This window comes from Scomber scombrus, chromosome 16, assembly GCF_963691925.1.
Source record: "Scomber scombrus chromosome 16, fScoSco1.1, whole genome shotgun sequence".
In the NCBI taxonomy this organism is placed as follows: Eukaryota; Metazoa; Chordata; class Actinopteri; order Scombriformes; family Scombridae; genus Scomber; species Scomber scombrus.
In genome coordinates this window covers 8,339,285-8,366,177 of record NC_084985.1, presented here as the reverse complement: position 1 = coordinate 8,366,177, position 26,893 = coordinate 8,339,285, and the positions used below count along the sequence as shown (strand labels likewise).

The 26,893-nt window shown below is 38.0% G+C and overlaps 4 protein-coding genes across 4 annotated transcripts in view; 3 read left to right on the top strand and 1 right to left on the bottom strand.

The window, feature by feature from the left end:
* Window positions 1-8,303, top strand: part of angpt1 (angiopoietin 1) — a 52,540-nt gene extending 44,237 nt beyond the window's left edge. The window contains exons 8-9 of the mRNA XM_062435857.1: window positions 4,067-4,197; window positions 7,576-8,303. Coding sequence (XP_062291841.1) covers window positions 4,067-4,197; window positions 7,576-7,739 — 295 coding nt within the window. The 3' untranslated portion in view covers window positions 7,740-8,303. The remainder of the gene's footprint in view (window positions 1-4,066; window positions 4,198-7,575) is intronic.
* Window positions 1-26,893, top strand: part of sdc2 (syndecan 2) — a 401,227-nt gene that overhangs the window by 240,703 nt on the left and 133,631 nt on the right. The window lies entirely within an intron of this gene.
* Window positions 18,287-21,404, top strand: abrab (actin binding Rho activating protein b). The gene is made up of 2 exons (XM_062436491.1): window positions 18,287-19,080; window positions 20,841-21,404. Exons 1-2 carry the CDS (start codon window positions 18,287-18,289, stop codon window positions 21,322-21,324), a joined length of 1,278 nt encoding a protein of 425 aa, XP_062292475.1. The 3' UTR covers window positions 21,325-21,404.
* On the bottom strand, window positions 23,641-24,441 carry LOC133995881 (zymogen granule membrane protein 16-like). The gene is made up of 3 exons (XM_062435393.1): window positions 24,390-24,441; window positions 24,175-24,301; window positions 23,641-23,962 (listed from the first exon to the last, which is right to left on the bottom strand). Exons 1-3 carry the CDS (start codon window positions 24,439-24,441, stop codon window positions 23,641-23,643), a joined length of 501 nt encoding a protein of 166 aa, XP_062291377.1.

Sequence of the window (26,893 nt, the reverse complement as noted above, 5' to 3'; positions counted from 1 at the left end):
GCTGTAGTACTCCAGAGCATAGACTCATTATGACTGAAACTGAATCTGAATCAAAGCTTGCAAAAAAAAAGAAAAGAGAAAACAACTTACCTCTAATGGTGTTTAGCCATGCAAATAATTTTGGTTTTATTTGGCCATGTTGTGATATATCTTCTTTGCAGAAATGTAACCATAGTTAATGGTATCCAGGGTATATCTGGAAGTGCTGAGTCGAGGGGAATTGGATTGGCATTAGTTTCTTGAAGACATATCACCCCTCATCTAGACCCAAAGAAGCTTTTGGATGAAGATGAAGATGCAAAGACTTATAATAGCACCTGTAGATATATTACTGTGAAGTTTTCACCAGGATTATTTTTACTGACCAGGTCAGTGTTTTATGAAAAACGTGTGTTATTCAAAGGTTATTTCCCATTTCTTTAAGCATCATGAATTAATGTCCTTTAAGCTCGACTGAGATGGTTTGTGATGATTTATGTCCAACAGAAGTCTCAGCTTAGATGTCTTAAAAAATGTGGAGAAAAAATAACAAGTTGCTTGACATGATACAACTAGAGGTAAATGTGAAAATATTTTTGTGTTTTGCAACTTGGTTGAACTTGGTGATGCCTGATGATGACACTCGGCGCTGCTGTTTTGACTTTCTAAGTCAATCTGAGATGGCAGGACACCAAACTCCCTCCCCAGAGGTGTCATTGTGTAAAGCTAAATGATTCCCCTCACAGCTCAATATTTTTGTTATTAATGAGCCTTGACTAATCGCATTTCTAAGTTGCTTTAACAGGAACGATCAGATTAGCATGCATTGCCTGTTAAATTCTAGATGTGGCTGAGCGGATGTCTGTCTCCTCATACATTACATTAACACAAATTACCAAGAACATCTCTCCCTCTCTCTTTCTTTCTCTCTCTCCTTCTGAGAAATAGGACTCAGGAAAAGCATCTCTTCCTCTTGAGTTCATTACTTGGCCCATCTTTGGATTTCACCACTTATCATTTGAGTGCAAAATAGACAGTGACAGGAAAAACTGCAGATGTCAGTTGAGTTAGGGATTGTTGGTCTGGTAAATATGCAGCGCACCCAGTAAACACAGCCGCAGACTATTTAAAGCAGCCTGTCAAAGTGTCACGCTGAAAATCCCTCTTGATGATGTGCCTTGGCGATTCATCAATGCACTAGAGATCTTTAGGGCTTTGTAAAACGGAGAGTAAATGTGCAGCAACGTCTGTTCTTTATCAGGGCAGTAGCAGACCTCATCTTTGACATCGCCTGCTTTTATTCTTCAGATTCAGGAATTAGCTGGTAGAAGTCGTGCTACCCGTAAGTGAGGCAGTGCGTTGAGACGAGTTTATTGTTAACTGGAAAATATCTCCAAAGACATCTGTTGCCTTGTAGACACTGGATACTACTTTATTATGTGTCACAGATGACGTACTATTCAAACACAGACACACACAGGAACCTGCACATTCATACACACTTATAAAATACTCACAGGCCCTTATCCAAACTTGCCATGTCTAGTAGTTATTTGGTGCCACTGATTAGACACATGACTCAGACGCACGTCTTGGTTTAGAAGGTTGGTGAATTCCCCACAGTGACCTGCTGTCACACTTTTTTCCTCTGCTGTACAAATCAGCCATTTGCACAGCTGTCTAAATACAGGAGTCTTTCACGTTAAATGACTTTCTTTCCTGAGGAGTTGACCAGTCTATTCTTTGAGGTATTCAACCTGATGCCTCAGAGCCACAAGCTTCACGAAGGCTGAAGGTATATGCAGAGTGCTCTACATCCCCTGAAAACAGAATATTGTTTTTGTATTTGTTACTTTCTCATCGGAAAACCCGAAAAGGGTGCAAGGTTCACTACACGCCCATGGTCCCCTGTTGACGAGATGTGAACTCAGGAAATTGCTTTCTTTGAGAGTGAACCATACTTAATAATAGAGAGCTCATTGGCATGGTGCCCCAGCATTGTTCTTTCGATATGCAATCTCTTCTACAGGGGAGAAAGTGAAACTGAGAGAATGAGAGAGAAACAAAGACATTGATAGAAAAAGGCAAATGTGTAATAAATCAGGGTAGAGCAAGCTGCAGAATGTGCTCTTGCTGATAATGCTGGAGCTTTCCAATGGATGCAGGAACTGATAAATTTGTATGCATCCGTTCCAAGTCACACCTCGAGTTACTTTACAGTGGGACACACCCTGGAGAAACCCGCTTCCAAGCCCCTTATTAGTTTTGAATGTGTTTATTGAGCACTGAACATGAGAAGGAATTCAGTTTGGAAGGATGGCTTATTATCTAGACATGACGTACACAGTTCACAGAGTCTAAAGATGGAAACCTAAATACTTACACTCTGGTTACCTCTTACATCGGATGGACAATCATAGCAGCTTTATATTCATTATAGCATTGCTCCATTTACTCAGCATACAAATACATGCATAGTTTGTAACAATACCTTAGGCTCTCTGTATCATGTTTAATCTATGACATGAATTCTCAGAGTAATAGTTTATGACTCACAGTAAGTCATTTTAATGTACTGTATACACAAAAGTGACATGTATGGCATGCTGCCTACAGAAACTCATAAACAAAATGTCAAAAAGTTAACACAAACAACAAAAAACAGTGTTTTCTTGGATTACCAGTTTACTTGAGGGTACTTATAGCTGTAAGTAATCGTAAGGTTTTCATAAAATAACGATTTATTACTAAAAAGTAGCAACTTGGTAATCTGCACCAATATATGAACATATAATAAGAAATATAGTATTCACACATTAGTGTTGTGCTCTTTAGCAGCTGATTCAGAATTAATTAAACTGAGCGAGTGGTCAGGAACGGACAGACTGGTTCATTTACATAGTAAAATCTAGCACTCGAAAGTAATGTGTAGTATCAGTCAATCAGTCATCTATTTATAGTAGTCCTTAATTCTTAGTTATCCAGCAACAACTTGTTATTACTACTTCCCTAATCCTGATCATTCTTTTGTAAATACTGTTTTTATGTACATTTTTGCTAATAAAAAATGTAATGCAAAAAAAAGCATGGTTAATAATTTACAGTTATTACTGATAAAATACTGTAAAACAAAAAATCTACAAACCTCACACTTTTGCATCCAGTGGTGCACCCACCAGGTTTAAGTGATGAGTTGTCTGTACACTAATACACACCTTTTCACCTTCAGTCTCTACTGCTTCTGACTACCTGGATCTGAGTCGTTCACCAGTACTCCATGAATTAAGTTGTTGCACGTTCTGCATGTTTACTTTGGGGTGAGCAGACCCTGAGAGAACTGATATATTGCAGATTTTGCACAGTGTGTAGTCTACTTTTACTTTCACTATGCTTCTTAAATAAAAGATCCTTTTAAATTAGGCCTGATGTAAAAATATTTCTGTACCGGCAGTGTTGTCATATAATATAATATATTTTAATAAAGGAAGCATTTTAAATGTTCTAGCAGCAAGGGATATAACATCATGAAAAGAGGAAGGACAGAAAAGTACAACATAAAAAAGGTAAAACATGGCATACTTGGACACGAAGTCCCAGAGAGAATATAGTCAGCCTATCCAGTTAGGGATGGATGATAAGTTAAACAGGTTGCTTATTGTTTTTATTCTATGTTTAGCTGTCAAGTCAGTCTTTAATGATTTAGTCTCTAGCCATGGTGTAAATTTACACATTGTTGCTGCAGATGGAAATGTGTTTCCCAGACATTCCTCAGACAACATACATTTTCCTTTTTCCGTCTTTCTCTTACTTTCCATCTGTATTTCTTTCACATGTTCTCTTTCTCTTGCTTTCACTCTTTATTTTATATTCTCTCTACCCTGTTAATGTTGTTCCAGGTGTTGTACATGTACTCAATCACTACAAATAACAAACATCTCTCAGGAGACGTTTCGTGCAGCATGTTATGTCTTCTTGCTGCCTTTATTGCTTACACTGCTCACACCACCGTACTCCTTTCCCCTCTTCCTCCCCCTGATGTGTTTTCATGTCCTGACTCCCTCCTCTTCTTTCTCCTGATGTCTTTCAGGCTGTTCCTGAAAAGCCACAGTGGGACCGCAGGCAGACAGAGCAGTCTAGTAATCCATGGAGCAGATTTCAGCACCAAGGACATGGACAATGACAACTGCATGTGCAAGTGTGCCCTCATGCTAACTGGTGGTAAGTGCAACAATAAACAGAATTGTTGAAATCATTCATGGCAAAGCAGAAGACTTAAACAACCTCCTGGTTTAAGAATAATACAGGTTTATTATAAAGTTTTCAAAGTTTAGGCCATCAATAATACTGCAAATAACAACGGTGTGCTCACTACACTAATCTGGGAATGTTACTAAAAAGCATCTATGAGCTATTTCAAAGTGCAGAGTTGGGTGATAATTCTCTGTAGAATTTGCCTTTGCTTTCAAATAATGTTGGAATACCTGAGGGTTTGTTTAAAACCAAGTTCTCGCCCTATATCATGTTTTTTTTAGCAATGTCTTCTTGTTCCCAGACCCCAGCAATTAATTTGGTGAGTACGAAAGTACAAACTTAATTTGTATCTATATGGTACCAGGGAGACAATAAAGATTTGCTTTTATGAGAAAGCAACGCTATTATATGAGCTCTCCATCTGCCATTCCAAACGCAATTCGCTCTGATTGACTTTATGAGCAAACCCACAATGTCCATAACCCAGTTATTAGTTCAGGTCATTACGATCGCAACCTGCTCTTGCAAGACATACAGTTGGCTAATGTGGGCACTTATGCATCTATCCCCACCTATTAGGCTATATTCATACATCCCCTCCCCACTACACTGGAGCTGGAAACGAGCACATTATAAAAATCCCTGGGCGCGGCACCAAGTGTCAGAGAGGTTTAACATGACACTGCTTCTACTGCAGTGTAAGTGGAGCCCAGTGACCCTCGCTGTCACCTCATGGCAGCTGTATTGCTGTGGAGTCCTGACCTGGTTCTAATCAAGCATTTCTAAGTGCAGATTTAAGATCAGTATTACCTCTTAGATCATTGTGAATGCAGTGGGTTAAAGAGAACTGGCATCTGATCACTGATCAACACCCCTACTCTGCTTGATTCATAGCCTGCTTAAGGCCAGCCACAAAGGATCAGTATGACAACATGCAGCCTGAGTCAAGGCTGGTCCGAACCCAGCAGTCTGCTAGCTATAGTATATACAGTATATCATCTGATTAATGCCCTGCATTTATAAAAGCAGGGCTGACATCAAATGATGTAAGTGTCTGGAATAGGAAAATTCTTGTCTGTTGTGTTTATGAAGACAACCAAAGCATGCCATGTTAAGAATACGGAGGAGGATATGAGGTGGACACATATAATGTATATATTTGCCCAGCACCAGCACACACAGTAGGGATAAAGCTCTGTCAGTAGGAGGTAGGAAGGATCCCTCCATCATGAGAACAAACTGCTTTGGCTCAGACTTTTTTATTTCTTTCCAGGAGAAGACATCCACATTGTTTTTACAGGTCAGTAAAATTCTCTGGCCTGGAAAAAGAAAGGATACTGATCATAAATCCTAAAAGATTGCTGCTGTGCACCCTGAATGTTTATGTGCGTGACAGAGTTTGTGTGGTCTGCGGTTTATCAACAAGTAAGGGATGGCAAGTTGGACACATTTTCTGTTTTCTGCTTTATGGGTGAAGAGGGGAAAAAAACACCATCTCAATAAAATAAAACAGCAGGTTGCACAACAGACGCTTTGAGACATGTTATCACCAAACAGAACAGAACAGAACTCTTGCTTACCAGACACAAATCCTGTGGGCCTCCATCGCAGTATTAACTACAGTACCAGCCAAAAGTTTGGAGTGCGTCCAAACTTTTGACTGGTACTTTCTACTGTCTTGCACCATTTCGATTGTGCCTGGTCTCGTACACTATCTACTGACTATGTAGCATGAAGCAAACAAGCTAAAAACTGCAGCAATGTATATAAAATATATATAACTATATATATATATATATATATAGATTAGCAGTTGCTTGTTTACTCTTCCGTCATACTTGGAACAGCATTAGCATTCATTTGGGGTCATGTTTCTGGCCACCTTTTGAAACTTTCCACCAACCCATGAGGGAAATATTTGGCTGCAAAATGTTCCACTATGTTAATCAGTTAGTCGCTAATTTTGTCTGTTTGTTGTTTGGTGCTGGGCAGGTAGCATACGGTATGTTTAAAAGAGCTTTTCTTGCTGGGAACCGCTGCCTCTTTCTTGGAAATGATAGCAAGGAAATCAAAACAAGTTGCTGGCCATAAAACCAAAACAATGAGTTAAAAAAAATGAACTGCAGAGTTGAATGGTAATTTTCAGGGTTTGTGGTCCCTTTCCCATTACACAGAGTAATTTGATCCATTGTTAATATAAATATGTATAAATATTATGTATAACATTGACTATGGCAGCTTTAAAGTTTCACAACCTTGGTCCACCCACAAAGATGTCAAGTGCAGCACTCATGTAAAATAAATGATGAGTGCAATTTCAGACTCAGTTCTCACTGGCATCCTTAAAATTATATGTAGTTGTGGACATGTAAGGAAGTATCCACAGGTTTAAATGCTATGTTGTGTATTTGTGCATGTGTACATGTCTTATGCAATCAATGTAAAACATTATATCGATGTGACCTGTGCCAGAATCCAGGGCAGAGCATTATTCCTGATTAAAGTTCTTGTGAAATGTCATAGCCTGCAGTGGTATTCAAATCTAGAGTAGAGAGAAAAAGCACTGCCATTTGTCATTGTGTGACTGACACATGCCATGCCAAGCATATGTTCTATATCTAACTGTGTATCAGTGAGGATGTGTTTACAAGTGGAGATGTAAGACATGGCTTTGGATCACTAAGATGGAAGATGGTATGTCCAGTAAATGAAGTTAGTCATGTGAAATATTTATTTGCTAAATAAAATATCCTTTATACCCTTATGTTCAGTCAAGATACAAAAATCCCATGAAAGTCAATGCACATCTACCTTTTCCCTGAATACCAGATATGGTTTATGATAAAATGTCACACATTGGGATCAGTATAAAAGTTTCCCATGCCATACACAACTCTGAAGCTCACGCACATGGACTCTTGCTTTAAATAGAGCGAGGTAACGACAGTATTCACCAACAGGTACTGGCATGCCAATGAACCCAGTGACAGTAACACATGGAGCAGATAGCGGTGAAATGGTGTCTGAGCCATTGCTATGGCCTGCGGGAGAGGCCATGGGAAACTTTCAACCTTTACCAGTAAACACTTCAATGACACTTTATGTCACTCTTAGGCTTGATCATGCTTTGCATGTCAATACTTGTACAACGTGTACAAAGCTTCTTTTTTTTTTTGTTCCTACTGTAAAAGCCATTGTGACTTTGGAATGTATTGCTTTGATGCCACACAATATTGTTTGGCTGTTGAAGCAGGTTACATTATGTTCTTTGTCTACTAAAATATTACAAAATATTGCTACAAAATTAATATTTTCATTTTTCTTGTCTTCATTTTCTCTATTAAGGTTGGTGGTTTGATGCCTGTGGCCCATCCAACCTTAACGGCATGTACTTCACTCAAGGACAACATGTAGGGAAGTTGAACGGTATCAAGTGGCACTACTTCAAGGGTCCCAGCTACTCACTACGAGCCACAGCCATGATGATCCGTCCACTGGACTTCTCCTAGTCTATTGAACTCCTGAAATTTTAACTTCATTCAGGCTATGCGGCACACTAGAGGGACGCTTTATACTTTATCCTCTTGTCTCATCTCATTTCGCTGGCCATGGGAGTCATCCAATGAACCTTTTAATCAATCTGGTTCTTCCCCAGAGCTGTTGCTGTGCACAGATCGAAAACTGTGGGATCAACATGCTACTGTTGCTTCATAACCTCCCTCACTGCACTGAAAAGCAGCCATGGGGGAAGAAGACAGAGCATGATATGTTTCACTGAAACTGATTTCTGTTCCAAACCAGATTCACAAATTTAAGGACAAAGGAGCTCAGGGGTGTTATCCCACTCCTGGAATTTGTGCACATTTGTCAGCTTGTTTGAAGATTCAAGCTTTATGTTAAACACATTTTTTAAGTTTTTCTGAGGACCTGTGGTCTAATAATGTGTAGGACTTGAACTCTTCTGAATGGGAGCAGCTATTACAGAGCAGGACTGACTCTTAAACTGCAGGACAGAACTTATCTGGAACGCTCTTAGGGGACGAATAAGAGATATGCCTTTTTGTATTCAAATGTTGCTGAAACAGCCCATAAAGGTTTCATTTGTATTATATATTGTGTATTTAGTATTATTATTGTTATCCAAACTGTATACAATATCCAAAGTGAGGTGAAATTGTAATTGTCTTTTGTACTGTACAGTGTATACTGACTTTCTATCTGCATTATGTATAAGACACACACTCAGTTTTAAGGTGACCTCTACATGTAAATTTAAGTGTTGATGTGGAGTGGCAGTTGGTAATAGTTATGAGGGTCACTTGCAGCATTAGTTGGCAATTACACACTTGCTGTCTTGATACAGTGTGATTATTTTTAGAGTTCAAGATGTGAGGTTATTATTGGATTAGATTCTGGACTTAGATCCATTTGCCTTTATTATTGGCTGAGAAATGACTTATACCTGCCAAGGTTCAGATCATCTTACCTCTGCTGAATATGAAAAACAAGAACATTAATTTAGAAGCTTATATTTAGTGATATGTAACCCTTGCAGCTGTGTGCATATGGAAAAAAGTTAATGTACGTTTGCATATGCATGTAATGGGTATTTTAAGAGATGCCGTGACTCCTCCGTAATAACAAAGATGTAAATGCTTATATTAAGCTGGTGTCCTTCGTGTACAAAACTCATAAAAAAATGAGGTTGAAGTTCATATCAGTGTATCCCTTTTTTTAACCATAAAATCATTCTGGTCATTCTGGTCCTGCCAATGACGTTTTAGTTTCATCATACGGTAACCTCTGACCTTAAGACAAAGAGCCAATCATTAAGATTTGTCCAAAATAGAAGTTTGTCCAAAATATTTTTTCACAGACATCAACATGACATGGCGCCTGTTTCTCATCAATACAGCTTATAAAAAAAGGAGCTACAGTTGGATATGAAGCATTAAATTAATGATTCCACCAAGTGATCCGTGTGAACAAGTAACTTGCAACAACAGAATCTACTGTGGAGTATTTACTAAAGGTACATGTGGTGAGAAGATAAAGTGTATCTGGAACTTGTAAAACTACAATTGACATGTTTATTAGCGTACTAAAATGGCATAATTTAATGTGTGTATGCATAAAGCAGCTTTCCTGAGGAAAGCTATTCTTTGTCTGTTTTTTCTCTGCCAGAAGTAGAATGGTGTTTTGAAGTTGAGCATAAAACATTGAAGTTAAGATAATAACCCTGGAGAAATGTGCCTTTGATAACTCTGCTTTTACCTCATTAAATTCTAGATTTGTAGATTTATTTAAACATCTTTTGTAACATGTGGTCAGTGTTGTGTTGCTAGATTAAATAAAGAGCATGTGATGCACTAATGTTTTCAATCTGCATTCCGGCTGAACTTTTTGTGCCAAATTGATGTGATGATAGAGGTGAGTTTTTAAGTCAGGGTTCCAAAATTTGGGCTTTGTTTATGCAGATGTGATTTAGATTCAAAAGGACTTCCTTCTCTTGATAATATCTTCAACATCAGTTTAAATCTTCCTACACAAATGCTATACTGTATGTCATGCAAAGCAAGCTTATCGGCACACAAAGACATGAGATAAATCATAAAGATAGACAGTCATGCTCTCTTCCGCCTTTTTCAGGACCGAACCAGATGGTGCAAAGATTAGAAACTGCCTCTCTGCTCAGGTAGTGGAGAAGCTATTGTCTTGAGTGGTGACTTGCTTGCTTGCTGGATAGTGGCAATGACAGATTGCCAAAGTGCCAAACAACACTGTCGGGACCTGTAGTGTCTCTTCATAGTTGACATTCCTTGGCCTAATCAGAGGTTAAACAAATTACTGCAGTCTACAAACCACTGCATGTCCTTCAGCGCCTGCACTGACCCGACACCCTCACTGGAATGTGTTCAATAGAGGGTCTGAAGCAGTGGAGTGTGAAGAGGGTCCGCATAAGCTGGCAAACACCTATGTGGGTTTTAAGCTTTTGTCCTTTGGTGGTGAGGACAGGATGTACCAAGAACCACTTCTAAACTGGGGGAAGTTTTGTCTCCAGTGGACATTCAGGATGTCAAGCAAAGAGGTGTTTCACTTTCACTGTCTCCTCTGTGCATGCACGTCCACACACCACCAACTCCTTACATCCACTGCCCGGTTGCTTTTTTGAAAATGGATCCTTTCCTGTTAGCTGAGGAAAAAGCTGAGGGGTGGTCAGGCAATGGGACTCCCAGAGGGAGGTGGGAGCCTGAGCTGCTCGCAGACAGACAGTGTTGGACCCTGACCAGATCAGATACGACAGAATACAGTACCTGCTGTATGAACACTTGGGGCTTACATAGAAATGAATAAAAACATTGAGAACGGAAGTGAAAATAAAAATAGAACATCTCTCTTTGCCTTTGCTCATTTACGTTAAATCTAAGTTCATCCTAAAATGTCTTAAGAATGCATTCTTAATTGAAATAGTATATGTAAAAAGAAATGTTCATGAGCTAAAACCATCATTTTCTTATGTCTGAGATTGTTGGATTTAAGGTAGGCGGATAAGTCAGAACAAAAAACAGTGAAAGGTGACCAGGATGCAGCATTGGGGCCAGCAGAGGGCAGAGAAAACCAGGATGAAGAGACATGTAACCAGTCCATTGCTTTCCAGTTTCGAAAATCTACAGTAAGTTAGGCATTACATTCACAAAAATGTTTGCTCAGAGACTTGCTCAGTCACACCAAATTGTAATTATCACTTGAAAAGTGGGGATATTATATTTGCCTGTCAATGTCTGAGATAAAAAAATAGATTATAATCAACACCACAGACCTAAAAGGCCTTTTTGAGCCTCAAGGAACCCTGAATTTGAACTATGATGTGTCAATGAATGACCACATGTAGCCGTGGGCTTTAAAAGGCAAGAAAAAGAAGCTCTCTGAAACTAAATGAGGTCACAAGTCTCAATCCTGTATTGTGAACAAGGAACACTGCAAATGCTCTCTATGCTGTCTTAACCCTTGATGAAAAACTGCCATGACACCTGATCAGCACTCCTAATTAAAGCCAAGTACAGTAGATTGCTTTCAAAACACAGCGTGAAAGCATAATGATATTTTATGTTCTATATTAATAATATTGGCTTTCACTTGCTGCCTACTATAGTATCAAGAGTCCTGTCATTCAATTTTTAACTTTTAGTTGCTAACGGCCTGCACCAAATTCACAACAAAAGTAGCTCATTCAGCTCATTTAAGCTGTGTGAGTTCACGGCTAGCAGCAAGGTAATCATCTGAGAAAATGTGTAAACGGTTCCAAGTCAAATAACAAGAGATTTTCTTCCCATTCAGCTGTCATTACTTGAAAGCACCATTATAGCTTAATTTTGTAAATCCAGTTTCCATACTAATTCATTTACTTTTGGTCTTGTTTATGGTATCTCTTCTTTTTTATATACATGTTTAATCGCCTTCATTTTTTATATGCTATCCCATATTATTTTCACACTTCACAATTGCTTCCAGTAAAAACTTGAAAGGCCAACTCCTCTCTTCAATCTTTATTGGAAGTGTGTTTTGCTTGCTGCATTTCTGAGCAACACACATAGTGAGGCCAAAGAAAGCACAATGTTTTGGCTTTCTGTCAAAGTGATATAATTTTGCTTGAGTCTTATTAATGTTTGAATCTAAAATGTTTTGATGTTGTGGGAGAATCACCGAGATGAGCAATTAAAGAAATCATCTGTTCAACCCCATACCTGGCACAGAATGAACAACTGATGAAGCAAAATACTGCAAAAACCTAAAACAACACAGTGTACAGTGCTAAAAAGGCACTTGGGGAATGAACTCACAAATTTATCAGATGCAAATTGACGTGAAATTATCAAATGCTGACATCAATGCGTGCAAACCATTATCTTTTTCACTGCAGGAGACTCTACTGTATAATCCCAAACCATCCATGTGGTCTCTGCATAATTGTTAAGACTTAAACTGTGTTTTGGGAAATGAGAGAATGTTTGTTTTTCTTAAAGCATGCAGAACATTTTATTAAACAACATTTTATTAAAATTAGACAATACCAATTCCAAGTTAATCTATTTTGGACATTTCCAAATCTAGAGTAAATCTAGAAAATCCCAAATCTACCAAATACAGAAACCAGTTATCCGATCTCGAGTCTCTCACAACTACTAAAGGCTAGCTTCTTTACGTTTATGCTAAGAATGAACCATATTATATTGGTTATCAAGGTAACTTTCAGGGGAAAGACTTTTATATTACTACACTGTCAATTATAAAGCAATTCTGGACAGCAGTGTTCTGGTTCTGATCACAAACTCCTGAGGTTTAACAAAACAAATTGAGAAAAATAAGAATGTAAACGTGAGTGGAGGTGAGGGACTCCCTCAAAAAGAAAAACCCAAAAGGAGGTTGATTTGATTGATGGTCTGTGGGAGAGAAAATGACACTTGGTGTACACAGAGGGTGTGAAGCAAAGAAAGCCTGCAGGCCCCAGCAGGGGCCATTCAAACTGATAATAACATAGAAATGCTTTTTAGTTGGAAGAGTTATCTAAGAGCTTAAGAAATATCAGCTGTTAACACAATATGAATCCCACAGTGACTTTAAATCATGTTAAACAGGCAAAAATACTCATTTGTTTGTGATATTTTATGTGTCTACTCTAACACTATTTGTTAAGTTGGAAAATTAGCAAAAAAACCATGGGAAACAATATATGAACATCACTAAGTATGACATATTGGATAAAGGCACAGTGGAAGAATCAATGTGCATGCCCTACTTTGGGCCTTTGATTTCAGAGCTCAGAGTCGGTGATATTGTAAAAGTTAATGTAACAAGTAAGAAGTGCGAGGCCAATTATTGCTCCAGAGGCTGCTGCGGTCAGAAGTAATGAAGTGTGATTGCTGACTGACGCAATGCAAGCCAAAAGCAACATGTTTTTATAAGATCTCTGGTAACAAGAATATGTCTCAAGACAAACAGCCCATATGTTTTACTAACACATTCAATATCTCTAAAACATGGAGGATCCAGGATGCAAATCATTATAATAATCTAATTTGTCCTAATTTTCTGAACTATTCTATCACATTTGCTGCACCTCTTTCTGCACTTATACTTATTTTTCTTGTTGCTTGCACATATTAACTTAAAAACAGCCAATAAGCTGCCAGAAGAAACAATGTATTAAAGAAAAAGTAGCTTGCGTACTGTGGGATATCTACTGAAAATCGGTGTGAATTTCCTGAAGAAATGATGTCCATATGCATATTTAAGCATATGCATTTGATTCATTGGCTCTCTTAGCTTTATTTAAAACTCATTTCAGAAAAGAGGGGGGTGTAGAAAGTATTTCTAATCAAATTTTCGTGTTAGAGTTTGCATACAGAGTCAGTGGAAAGATGCAGGTTGGAGCAAACACACCTGGGGCAGTATGAATTGACACCAAGAGGCATCCATGTGAGTTGAAAATGTTTCAACTTGAGTGAAAAATGTGCACATATATTTTTATTATAGGAAAATGACAGAGCTGGTGAGTTCAGTTAAATGCTGAACTGAATACAAACACACAGAAACACTCCCACAGACGCAGTCAGTGCATCCGTTGCTGGCTAGCTTACAGCTAATGTGGAGTTGGTACATTGGTTGTTTATGGTCCAGTGGTTTAACTTAACATTCTGGCTTCAAGCAAAAAGTATCTTTTTGATTGGTTGCCAAGAAATTTGGAACATAAATGATGAATTGTAATAGGCACCCCCTTTAATTTTATATAGTGTCATCATCAGGTCAAACTGCTATATTTCAAAAACCTGACAAATATTGACATCAGCTGTACTTTTGCGTTCATTGATCATTAGTGAGTATATTAACCTGCTTAAAGGCTAAACTAACATGTAAAACAAGACAACTGCTAAGTGTCTGTATGTTATTATTGTCATTACGTGCAAATGTTAGCTTTCTGATGTTAGCATTAGCTCAAAGCACTGCTATGCCTAAATCCAGCCACTCAGAGCCAGATCATAGTTGTAGACTCTTAGACTTGTTTAAAGCCATTAGCAGTTATCAGTGTCACAAAAGGACATCTCGAACATTAAACAGTGCAGTTTAAATCCTCCACAACTGTAAACACTTGCCACTACTAAATGCTCCTGGTTTATCTTTTATCATACTCCTTCCTCTCCTGCTTCCATCCTGCTTCCATCCGCTTCATCATGTAAAACATTGTCCTGAAACCTGTCATATAAATCCAAGCCAAGGACCTTTAACTCTTCCCCAGCCTCTAATGAATTTGTCTGGCTCCAGCAGCACTCTTTGTCATCCTGTCGGTCCCTCTGCAGGGGACGAGGTAACCTATTAGCTCCCTAGCTGTTCCTCACTGACCCCTGTATTGAAGTAGCTTCAATTTACTATCTTTCTCGTCTTAATTTATTAGGGCCAAGTGGTACAGCTAAACAATAACATAACATACAGCCTCTTCGGAAGGAAGTATTAGTGGAGTACATAGTGGTTTACTTTTCCCGGGCCAGGACAGATTTGTTCGGTTGGCTTCCTTGTTGAGGTCAGCGGTGTGGAAAGAAAAGAACATCATGTAGTTGCATCAAAATTGTGGTTAAGTGGTATTTCTTTCAAATTGCACGTCAACAGCATTATGTTTGCCAGTCATTGTTTATTAGGTTGTAAGTGAAGAGATATTAAATCCATTGAACTTTACAAACAGGAAATCAAAAACATCTTCTGAAACCTGGTTACAGCTGTTTCATTTATGAATTTTAGTGTTTCATTAATTGATTTTTTGCGAATAAACTCAAGAAGATCATCTCAAGTACAACACAAACCAACATCACATTAAGGGGGTCACACAGAAACAACAGAGGAAATCCTCACAGATGCATTCCTAAGCAATTAATACATAATCATATGGCCTGCCAAGTAAAACAATCTCAAAACAAGCTGTGGAAGGTAAACAAAGCTTCAGTCACAGTACAGATGTTGATAAGCAGCAGGGGACACAGGTGCATTCTCTCCAGTTCTGGACCTCCTCAGCTTTCAGTGGGGTTGATCACCCAGTCCTTTTGGCTCAAATCATCAGAGTAGCCTTTAATTTAGGAAATGTGCTGCATTCCCACCTGCAACATGAATATCTTTTTGACTTGGACACAATTAAAACCATCTGAGGACACTATTCCACTTCAGCTTTGCTAAGTCTGATAGATGCCAGAAAACAGTTAATAATATTTTAATGGATATACGTGTATTTATCTTGACTTTTGAGACGTGTTTGGTATTCTGTGCTAATTCACTGTTGTTTCATTCAGTGTACCAAAGAATGCAATATAGTACTATATAATAAAGTGAGATTGTTTGTTTTTTTGGTCTACAAAAGTCATTTTGAAGGCAGTCAAATAAATCAAAATGAAAAAAATGATAAATAGTGTGAAATGCTGGCATCAAATTCATTCCTAATATATTGTTATAATAAACTGTGCTACACAGTGCAAAACACTTTACTCTCATTTAAACACTATGATAGGTCGGTAATTCATTGGTTTTCATGTTTATACTCGTGTCATGAATACAAACCTTCATTAACAGCATGAAGGGCTGTGGAGAAGTATTTGTGTACTTGTGGAGCGACAACCTGCTCCAACACTGAAATCATACTGCCCTCTATTGGTAGACTACAACCCTCACATTCACCACAAAATGTTCAAACTCACTCTAAAATAACTTTTTGCATTTTATTTGTTCAGTTGTCTGTTAAACTATTTAAATCAATGGGGGGGGGGGGGGGGGGGTATTGATATATTGTTGTTGGATAACAAAGAACAAGCCAGAGCTTCTCATAATGTTCCAAAGTTTGTTCATACCCCAAGAACTTCAGTTTTAGCTTAGCATTGAATTTATAGGACCAAATATGTTAGGCCAGATTTTGTGGAAATGAGCTTAAAAAGTGTATATCTCATGGATTCATACTATCAAAAAAACTACAGTCTTGAGTTTGAATGATGATTTTCATGTGAGAATGTAAATTTTTTTACTGGAATAACACAATCCTCAACCTTCAGTACTGCATCAGAAGAAAAGCTGAAGTCATGATAAAACTCACCCTCTTAATAACTTGGCTTTAAAGCTAATTAAAGCTCCTGTATGTTAAGAATTAAAGACCTGCTGCACAAAGAAACAGTTCAAGAAGTTGGTGGTTTCTTGTGTGCTGCTTAAAAACAAAGAATTTCTTTGGTGTGGTTGGAGGGTTTCTTTTTTAAAAAGAGATGTTTTTGCCACAATATGTTAGCAGGAGTCTCTTATTATTACATGTTGTCATTGTAACTGAGAGTAGCAAAAGGAGGCTGATGAGATTTTGTTTATTGTCTGTGGACTTTTTCTGTATGTGTGTTTTTAAAAATGAGAAAATTCTATCATCTGTTTTAACATAATCTAAATATTAGGAAGAGTGTCTTTTAAAATGCAATACTTTGGCATTTGACATTTGTTTCTTTAATAGATTCTTGCTACCAGGTCCATTGCCAAAGCAGCTTAACCCATTTCTTTTAAATTTCATCCCCAAACTGACGTAATGAGCCTGTTTGTCCTTGTGGAGGAGCACCACTCTTTCATTCAGACCTGAATATGGAGCTGTATATCACACTGAAATGCTTTGAGAAGACATCCTGTGCTTGATGCACGATGAGTCACTTCCACTCACCATGACAGACTGCCAACAGCTGCAACTTCATGTCTGTGAGCGTGTGCGTGTGCCAACTTCTATTTATAAACAAGCTCCCCTCTGCAAACATGGATTTGGAAAGTCAACATGCATAAAATTGCACTCTGTATCTTCACATAAAACACAGCTCTTAAACCATCACTAAACACCTCTGTCAACGCTCAGTTTTGCAAAGCATAAAGTTTTGAGGTTTGCAGTGTTAAGGCCAGCTGCATTGCAAGACTAAACCACATCCTTGTCTTCTCCAGGTATCACATTCTTTTCTGGTCAGAAGTTCCCTGTTTCTTTTCTCACCTCGGATTAAATGTCTCCTCGTATCTGTGACACGCTCTGTTTCTGTCTTGGCTGTGTCTCCTTTAAGCTTTATAAAGCTGTGCTACAGCTTCACACTAGTGAAGTATTTTCTGTTCTTGGTTCTCTAGCAACATTTGATCTTGTATTTATATTCCCTACAGTATAGTATGAGAAGAGTTTTCTTTTTTTATTGGCAATTATACTTGTGAAATGAGTTCAGAATTGAAAGCCTGTGGATAATATATAATAATAAATAATATTTGTAAGGTAAGAACTGGATCTACAATTTGATACCACTCCTGGTGTCAGATTAATGATACTTGAGATTTTTTTTTCTTTGCATCTCTTCATGTCTTCCTGGAAAGTTGTAGATGCATTGAAACCTTTGACTACCTCTATTTACTCTATGAAAACAGTGCTAACTGTCAATCCAGACAACAGGAATGACAAGTTAAGCATATTACTATATGTAGACACAAGATCATCAGATTATTCCCTAGTGTACCTGGTCACAAGGAACACAGATGAGGTGAGTAGCGTTCTGTAAACTTCCCTTGATTCAGAGTGCTATGGGTTCTTTGCTTCAATTTCTTGAGATTAGTATGTTAGTAACAGAAAGCCCAGGGACATATTAATCTGCAGATGCATGTTTGGTATTCTTTGCATGTGTATTTGCCCTGACAGATTATTATATATTTGCACCCCATGGTCTGCTGCCGTGTTTACTTGTAGCTACAAGCTCCACAATCTGTGATGAAACATGAGTCTGTAGGGGTGACCAGTGTCAGGGAAAGATGATCAGGACGGTAGCCTTGGATGACTTGAATACTTTCTATCGGTATGTTAGGGTTTGCTCTTCATTTCAGATCTGTAGCTCTGAGTGTGAGGGTAGTGCGCAACAGAGGGAGAAAAGTTACAGAAAACAGATTCGAGCAGAGAGGAGATGAATTTGTCCATGCTAATCTGACAGCTCACTTAGGGGGACTATTTGTGCTTAAATTTACTCATTAACACGTAATTATGTCAGACAAACAGACTGGCCAAGCCTCCCAAAGGAAACCATCCACTAACAAGAACATCAAGAAGCTGCGCGCCATTAGCGCGGTATGCAGCCTGACGAGCAGCTGGCAGCAATGGGTGACAGAGAACGAGAGCAAGCAGGCCACCGAACCCAGTGGCTGGTGTCCCTCTTGGCTGAACGAACCAAAAGAAGCACCTAAAACGACATGGGTCCCCAAGGAGCCTCTACCTGCTCAAAACCCGCCAACAGAAGCCCCTCAGCATCATGCAGCCGACGAGGCTCCAAAGACATCAACTCCTCATGAGGAGACCCAAGATGTAGCCAAGACTGAGGTGGTCAAGGCCTCAGCTGAGACACCAGTTTTGTCTCCTATCAAAACAAAGCAGGTGGTGAAGACTGTGACCAGCGGGGCTCAGGAAAAAAGTGCTGGCATCGAGCTACTCACTGAGAGGATCAAGAAAGAGGCTGTGCCTTCAGGTGAAGAGATTGACAGACTGCTGAAGAAGAAAAGCTCACCAACACGGCTCAGAAAGTGCTCCAACATGGTGTCATCACTGACCAAAAGCTGGAAGCAGGTGGAGAATGAACGGAAGCTTGAAAAAGAGGGGGGAAGACCAGAGGAACCTGCATGCAGTGTTGATGGAGAGGACAGTCAACAACCTGTAGTAATGGAGAGACTAAACGTGGAGGATGCTGAAGTATCCAGGACAGTGTCTATGAAAGAGGCAGAAGAAAAAGACTCTGAAGAAGATTCTGGGTTGGAAGTGAAGATCAAAAAATCCTCAGTGCCTATGTGAGTAGGAAGAGTGTGCTTGATTTTGTGTTTGTAGTGAAGAGAGAAATTTGTTTCTGAACAAACATGTTAAGGGATAACAAGTAACAACGAAACATAATGATACAGCAATATTCTTCCATCGTACTGATTCTTAAGGGCCAGATGAAATACAGGGTGTCCATAAAGTCTCTTTACAATTTAACAAATTTAATACAAAAGCAAATGAATAGATAAATCTGTGGAAATGTAATCATTTAATACTCCTCTACATGGGCACCATTAGTTGCATGAAGCACATCAAGATGGTACTGGATTTCTTGCCATGTTCGCTGTAGCAGAGGCTCATCAATGGTGGCAATGGCATCAGTGATCTTTTGCTTCAGGTCGTTGATGTCCCGTATCTTTGTTTGATACACAAATGCAATGTGATTAAAAACTTTGATAACCACTGAGTAAATAGAACAAATCTGATTAACATATCTCATCAATTGCTTTTGTAAAGAATTTTTTTAATTGTAAAGAGACTTTGTGGACACCCTGTAGTATCATTACTTCCTTAAAGATCCCCTGCAGGCACATTTCAAGATGCCTAAAAATACTCTGCTTTAATAAAGTTTGTGTCTGATTAGGTTTTTCCACAAAAAATATCAATTACTTACATCAAAATTCTTAAAATTATATCTCCACTTTTGAAAAGTATGTCTCCTACTTCACTGTAGTCCAATCTCAGTTGTACATGCACTGGAGGCTTCATGTTTCCATATCACATTTGTATAAGTTGCATATTGGACCACAATTAGCTTCAAACTATGTCAGAAATTATGCTTGTAAGTACACACCTGGAAATCTAATTCAAGGGGAGGTAAGAGGGACATTCAGCAGAAGAATGTGCAAACAGTCTCCTAGTGTCAAACTCTGTACTTAAATCATTCTGCACAATGCAGCTCAAACATCCAACTGAATGAACAAGAGAAACACATTTTTGAGTTTAGGGAAATTTAATGTTATGCTTTCTTTTGAAATAGAATGATGAAGCGAGACATTCCCGTGATCTAAATTAAAACCAATGTTAAGTATGGGGATAATGGCAGTTTAATTTCACAAAACAGGCTGGTTGTTGGCAAGTTTTGCAGGATGTAGCAGTTCCCAGAAAGTTCAGTGACTATTTCCTGATAGCTTTAAAGACACAATCTGGTTAAGATTTCATATCTTATCTTAAAGAATTTTTGGTTTCTCAATACTTTCACAAGAGCGTATTTGAATAATCTGTAGAATCTACTGTAAGAATTGCAGTAACATATTTTAGCAAGAATTTGGGTTCCTGCTTCCATCAAGCTCCCTGTCAAGTACAGTGCACATGTTTACAGTATAGATTGCAGCTCAGTTTTATTTTGCACAGAAACCCAGAAACTCCCTATACTGGAAAACTACCATTTTATTTAGGCAAATGCAACATGTGAGCATGACATAAACTAAACTAAAGAAAAGTTCTTGGAACTAGATTTTGACACAAAGCTCCTCTACAAGACCATATCACATAATAATACAGGACCAAGTTTATTATCTACTTAAATGTTGGACATGGAGGATATTTGAGATCTGAGGTTCCTTTGTTGCTTTGCCTGGTTGGTAATCCAACCTTGACAGGCCTGCATTTGCACTGACAGTAACACCAAATAAAAAAGCAACAAGTACTCACCTGCTGGTTCAGAACAGATACTGAGGGTAATATATGTATTTTTTTATCTCTTTGTAATATAATCTGACATCCCTCCCAGGTTCAAAAAGGAAGCTGAGGATGCCAATAAGATCAACGCCCTCTCCAATAAATACAGCGCTGTGGGAAATCTCAAGAGCCGCTGGCAGAACTGGGCCTCAGAGCACACCGTCAACCAGAAACTAAACCCCTTCAGTGAATACTTTGACTACGATTACTCCATGTCCCTCCGCCTCCAAAAAGGCCAAGATGGTTATGGACGCCCCAAGGACGGCACTAAAACAGCAGAGAGAGCCATACGTGCCGAGCAACACATCCACCGTGAGATAGATGACATGTGTTACGTTTTACGGACTATGGCTGATCCGGATCCGGACGGGAAGACCAGAGTTACGTTTGGAGAGCTGTTTGACAGATATGTCCGGATCTCTGATAAGGTGGTGGGGATTCTGCTGAGAGCCAGGAAACATGAGAAAGTGGCATTTGAGGGAGAGATGCTGTGGCAAGGCCAGGACGATGGGGTGATCATCACTCTGCTGGTGTGATAGTGACACCTGGGTCAAAGCTGTTACTGGAAATCCTCTTAAAGCTACTTTGCTGGCACAATGGAACTTGTGAACTAATCCCAGTCATTACCAAGCAGGGCTAAGAGGAGGATTTAAAATGCTTTTTGACCTGGGTTTGTTCAGTGGACACACAAAAAACAATGTCAAAGGAATATGGAGACTATGACGCTTGGTGGATGAATTGATGTGGATTATCCAAAGAAATTCTTGCTGCTATTTTTGTACATACTTGATTCTTTCTGTCTGTACTGTGACAGCGTGAGTTGTAGCTGTCAGGCATATGTTTTGTTAACAGACTTTAGAAGTTTTAATTCACAAGCTCTTCTAGCTTTTGGCTACTTACGTTAAACATTCAGAGCAGCTTGCATATTTTTTTATGTGGGTCTCTCTTTAGCACTTTCTTTATGGCTTATGAAATACTTGAGTATGTGTTAATGTACCAAATAACCAGTAGCTTGGCAATACAGCATAGCATAGTCATTTTAACACAGATTGAGTTTCATTGCCCGAATACATGCAGCTCAGCAGTCCTTTCCCTGTACCAAGCATAATGTAGAGGAGCAGAGCAGACCACAGCACTTTTAGATCTCCTGGCCTGTAAGACTGAGGCTGTTTAAGCAAATGTAAAGGGTGACTATGACTGTCTCAGGGGGAAAAGAAAACTTTCCTTTTAAGTTATTAAATTTCAGCTGAATTAATTGAGCTCTATAGAGTATAGATCAGAATCATACAGACAACATCTAAAGTTAGCAGTTGGTTTTAGTGTCAAACAAACTGCAGACAAATGCTATTTGTTTTCCTTTTAAACCATTTAGTAATGCCATATTGAGACATCCTGTGCATTTTAAGTATTTATTAACACACTCATTCACTTGAGACTCCTTTAAAGCTCTGTGTGATTACCTTTTCCTTATAAAATATTAACTTTTGCTATGATTTGATTTATTTATTTATTTTGTAGTTTACTCAGACAGGATATCACAAACCATTTAGCTCATTTATTCCCTTTAGAATGGTCTATTTTTATCTGGATAATACAGCAGCATGAAAGATTGTGTCGCTCAGGTAGTGCATGTTTTAATGATAAGGAGAAATGACTTAAAGCAGTGGTGTCATCACTGTGTGTCTTTCACTCCACCCACCGTGATCTGCAAGCACCAGCCAAGCATACGCTTGTTTATTATCAAAACTGCAATTCTAACCATCTTTCTGGGGTGTTTCTACTGTGCCGAGTTGCCGCACATGGTTTAAAGAAACAACATGATTTGCATTTATTGTGTAGAGGTGGTCACAGATTCAGTTTGCCTTGAGGTAAATAATCATATAATACATGATTTTCAATTTTCTCAAAAACAAACAAACAAAAACTTTAAATTATCTATAATGAAATTTCCTTTTATATACCAGTATATTTGTTTTATAGTCTAAAGCAGTAATACTCTCTGTGAAATAATTGCGGTTGATCCTTGTTTGGATATTTCTGTCAAAATGAGTAAAATCTATTTTGGTAGAATGTAACATCCTGAAGACATCTTTAACACTACAGCATTCACTTATGTTTTTAAGAGCTCTTCCCTCTCCAGTAACTCTGAGGGGCTGTAAGGGGATGCAATCTTTGGAATCTGTATATGCATTAAAATCTCCACATAAAACAGTATGATGTCCTACAATTATTAATTCATGCATGAATATCATGAATATCTTAACTCTCATTGCCTTATCAGGAGGTGTATACACATTAATAATTCTCATTTTTATATTAGCGTAAAAACAGTCAAGTAATACAATTCTCCTTGGAATAATTTGTAATAATGTACAGTAGGCCTACAATAAAAAAAAGTATGCTCCACTCATAAACCAATCAACCAATACTTTTTACATGAAAGTATTTTCTTTTTTATGTTATTCTTTTGAATGACATGTACAAATTAGTCAGACAAGATGAGCATGACAGACAAAGTTTTATTATGGTATAAATCACATAGTAATGCCATCTGCTGTTAAGTTTGATCACTCAAGTATGTGGTTTAAAATCTTGACACAGACATTTACATGTAAAAAGATTCTAGAGAGGATAATCAAGGATTTTATAAAGATGTTTTCAACAAAATGGCTTAAATCTCACGATCAACAGCTCAGCAGGAGATGATTCAGCCATGATGTCAAAATGATTAAAAATTATTTTAAAAATGCAGCACAGCAGAGAAAACTACAACCCTGAAATAAATTGTGATTGTCATACAATTGGTTTGGCTGAATTTCTGAAAAATAACAGCAACTACTCTCCTCTCCTTCTCAGTGCCCGGTTCTGTTTGCAGCTGGATTGACATCCGCCCAGTGGGCTCCAATGGAGGTGATGGCTCCGTGAACTCTGCCGCTGATGAAGCGCAGCTCTGCCCCGTCGTGTTCAGGATACATGTTGAATGAATGGCCAACGGGTTGGCCTGCGAACAGCGTGCGGCCTCTGTTAGTGGTGAAAACTACTGAATACAAGTAGTGATTGTGTTTTCCAGAAATCTGGACGATGTTTTCACCCTCAAACAACTCCATCTCTAGGACCTGACCTCTTTTGTGACCAGCAATAGGAGACCAGACGAAGCCATAGCGGAACTGGAAGCTGATGAAAGTGAAATTGACAAATGTATGACAATGAAGTAGTAATATATATTGCCCTATATCAACTCATGTTAGAACATAATATTATACATTTAAAATATGTTTCACACCAGAGCAAATAAAACAAAGTTATTATGTGATTAACATTATCCAGATCTGTCCAATACGTGTATGATGACATTTTAAAACAAGATTAAAATGTTTTATACTCACCCAAAGATGTAGCCGTTGAAGTTCTCCCAAACTCGGACAGCTGTGATCCGTCCCTCTCCAGTTAGACTGTACTGGGTGCCACTTCCTGACCCCACGGGTGGGGAGAAGGAGAAGTGCTGAAGCCGGTCTGTAAAGACAAGAGACATTCTGTATCTGAGCATATTCAAAAGAAAATATGCTTATTTTTTATTTATTTATTTTAAATGTACACTTACCATCAGCCAAGACAGCGGTTGTGAGCAGAACGAATAAGGCAATGTACTGCATTCTGTGAAACTAATTGATAAAGAGGCAGATTAATTTACCCTGGATGTTATTTTTCTAGGACAGAGTCAATCTTAATAAAAGAAACCAGATGCTTTCTTACTTCTCTAATTTAATTATTTCATGTATCAAGAGACACCTACAGAAAAAAGAAACAGAAAAGTTAAAATATGAATTGGTCAGACTGAGGAAATATTCAGTGTGATTAAGTTATTTTCATATATCTTTGAGATAAAAATGTGACAATTAACAAATAATCTTTTAAACAATAGCAATCAAATATGAATAAAAATAAGCATATACTCACTGATCTGGAGTCAAAATGTTCAAAGATGTTAAGGCTTCAACATCGGTGTGAGCAGCTTCACCTCTTTTAAAGCTTCTAATTCCACTTGTGCTGTTGGCAGCTATTTTTATATCACCCTGATGCATTCCTGAGGACCTTTTACTATACTTCCTGCCTGGGTCAAGGAAACAAATGCATAAAATTCCCTGTCACATAATCACTTTGTTCATGAATGGTTGATTGTGGCAAGCTGGTGAGAAAAGGAATGCAAGGACCTCATCAGGACCTGCTTTGCCAACTGAGCCACCTGCACTCAATGAAACAACTGAACTGGCCATTTGCAGCAAAAATACAGCATGCTAAAAGGCGTATGTACTTTACTGAAACATGTTGATCTGTTTCTTTAATCATCAGATATCTGCTAAATAATGACCAGGTCACATTTACATTGTGTTTATGTGTATGGAAAGTACATTTATAACCATTCTTGCTTTGAATATGAAGCTATCAACAAAAATTTGAGCTTAATTGACAAACCTCAAAAATAGCAAAAGTGGTACCGTACCAGATTTGTACCACGCTGAGTTTAACATAAACAAAAAAGAAATCTTCTGTACAAATGACATGCTAATACATCACAGAAAATGGAAGGTGTAACATCAGCTCATAGCCACAGATTCAAGCAAAAATAGGAGGACAAATTCAGCTTTAGCTGTTTATGCATCAACTAAACTGTCAACTCTGTCAACTTATTCCTCTGGAAGTTCCTCTATTACAAACACATAATTATCAACAAGCTGAGTAAGGTATTCAATTTAACTTTATTTAGCTGTATTTTTCATGTTGTCTCTCATATTGTAAATGCTGATTATATTAGACAGTTAACTGCAATTTATGGGCCTGATAATGTAATATACTGACACAATAAACATAAAATAATGAAGAAAGCAAAATAATAGGACAATTTCAAAACAGAAGTTACAGGAAAAACAATATTTTAAATGCAAATTCAGCTCTCTCACATTCATGCACATACCAGTGCTTCAGAAAACAAAATGAACATTTTCATGATACTTTCATGTTTGTCAAATTTGATGAGGGAATCATGACGCAGGAAACTGATAAATAAATAATTTAATGAATTGCATATTAAATAAGTTTGCTTTAGTTTAGCCAAAACACAGCATACTTTATACACACTTCAAAATGTTCCAAATATGCAGACTTTGTCTTTTTGACTTGGTCATGGTGTTCGGTCTAAGTGAGATTCAATCTGAATCCCTACAAACGTCCCAAGAAACCATTACCTACCATTATCATCATTACTTATTGTGTGACTGATTCATGTCCTCAATATTCTTACAGGAACTGACAAGTGTTTTTTATTTTTACCACAACATGACGTCTGTGACTCGTATCATGTGAATTTCTAAATGATCTGTACTGTCCATATACTTCACTTAAAAATGTTTTTGTTTTACTCTTTACTCTTCCTGGAGTCATCAAATCTATTTTAACCAGCATTGAGATAAGATCTGAAAAAACTTGTTTTAGGTTTTGTTCAACTTATGTGACAGCTACTGTATTCTTGCAAAAAGAGCATGATCACAGTGCAAATGATAGTGCTTTCTACTGTATATTGGATAACTTTTTGACAACATGATAAAGCATACAGTATGTGTAGATGCTGGAACATTTCTTACAAAACTAAAAATCGGATTGACTTCATATATAAAAAGGGCCAGAAAAAGTCAAGTGACAGTTGCAGAGATATTTCAACTCTACAAGGTGAAACTATTGTAATTTGAGCATAGCTTGGGGTTTTTTAAAAATTCAGGAAACAAAAGGTACTACAATCCTTTCCTTACTTTCTTGAAAGAAGGAAGTGGCAGCAGTGTTGATTTATCATCACATCTGCATTCTTGAGGTTTGTAAATAGCTTCATATTTGAACCAGAAGAAACAGAAACAGTAGAGCTAACTTTTCTAGCCATTTTTATGTCCCTTGGCTCTTTAAATTTACATTTTTTTAATGTCTGTATCACAATTTAGGATAATTATCTCCCTTTATTTGCATATTTAAGCATTAATGCATTTAAACATTTCTTACACTGTCATTTTCCTGAAGTTTCATTTTGATTGCTGGGAATGACAAGTTCAGTTGTTACTG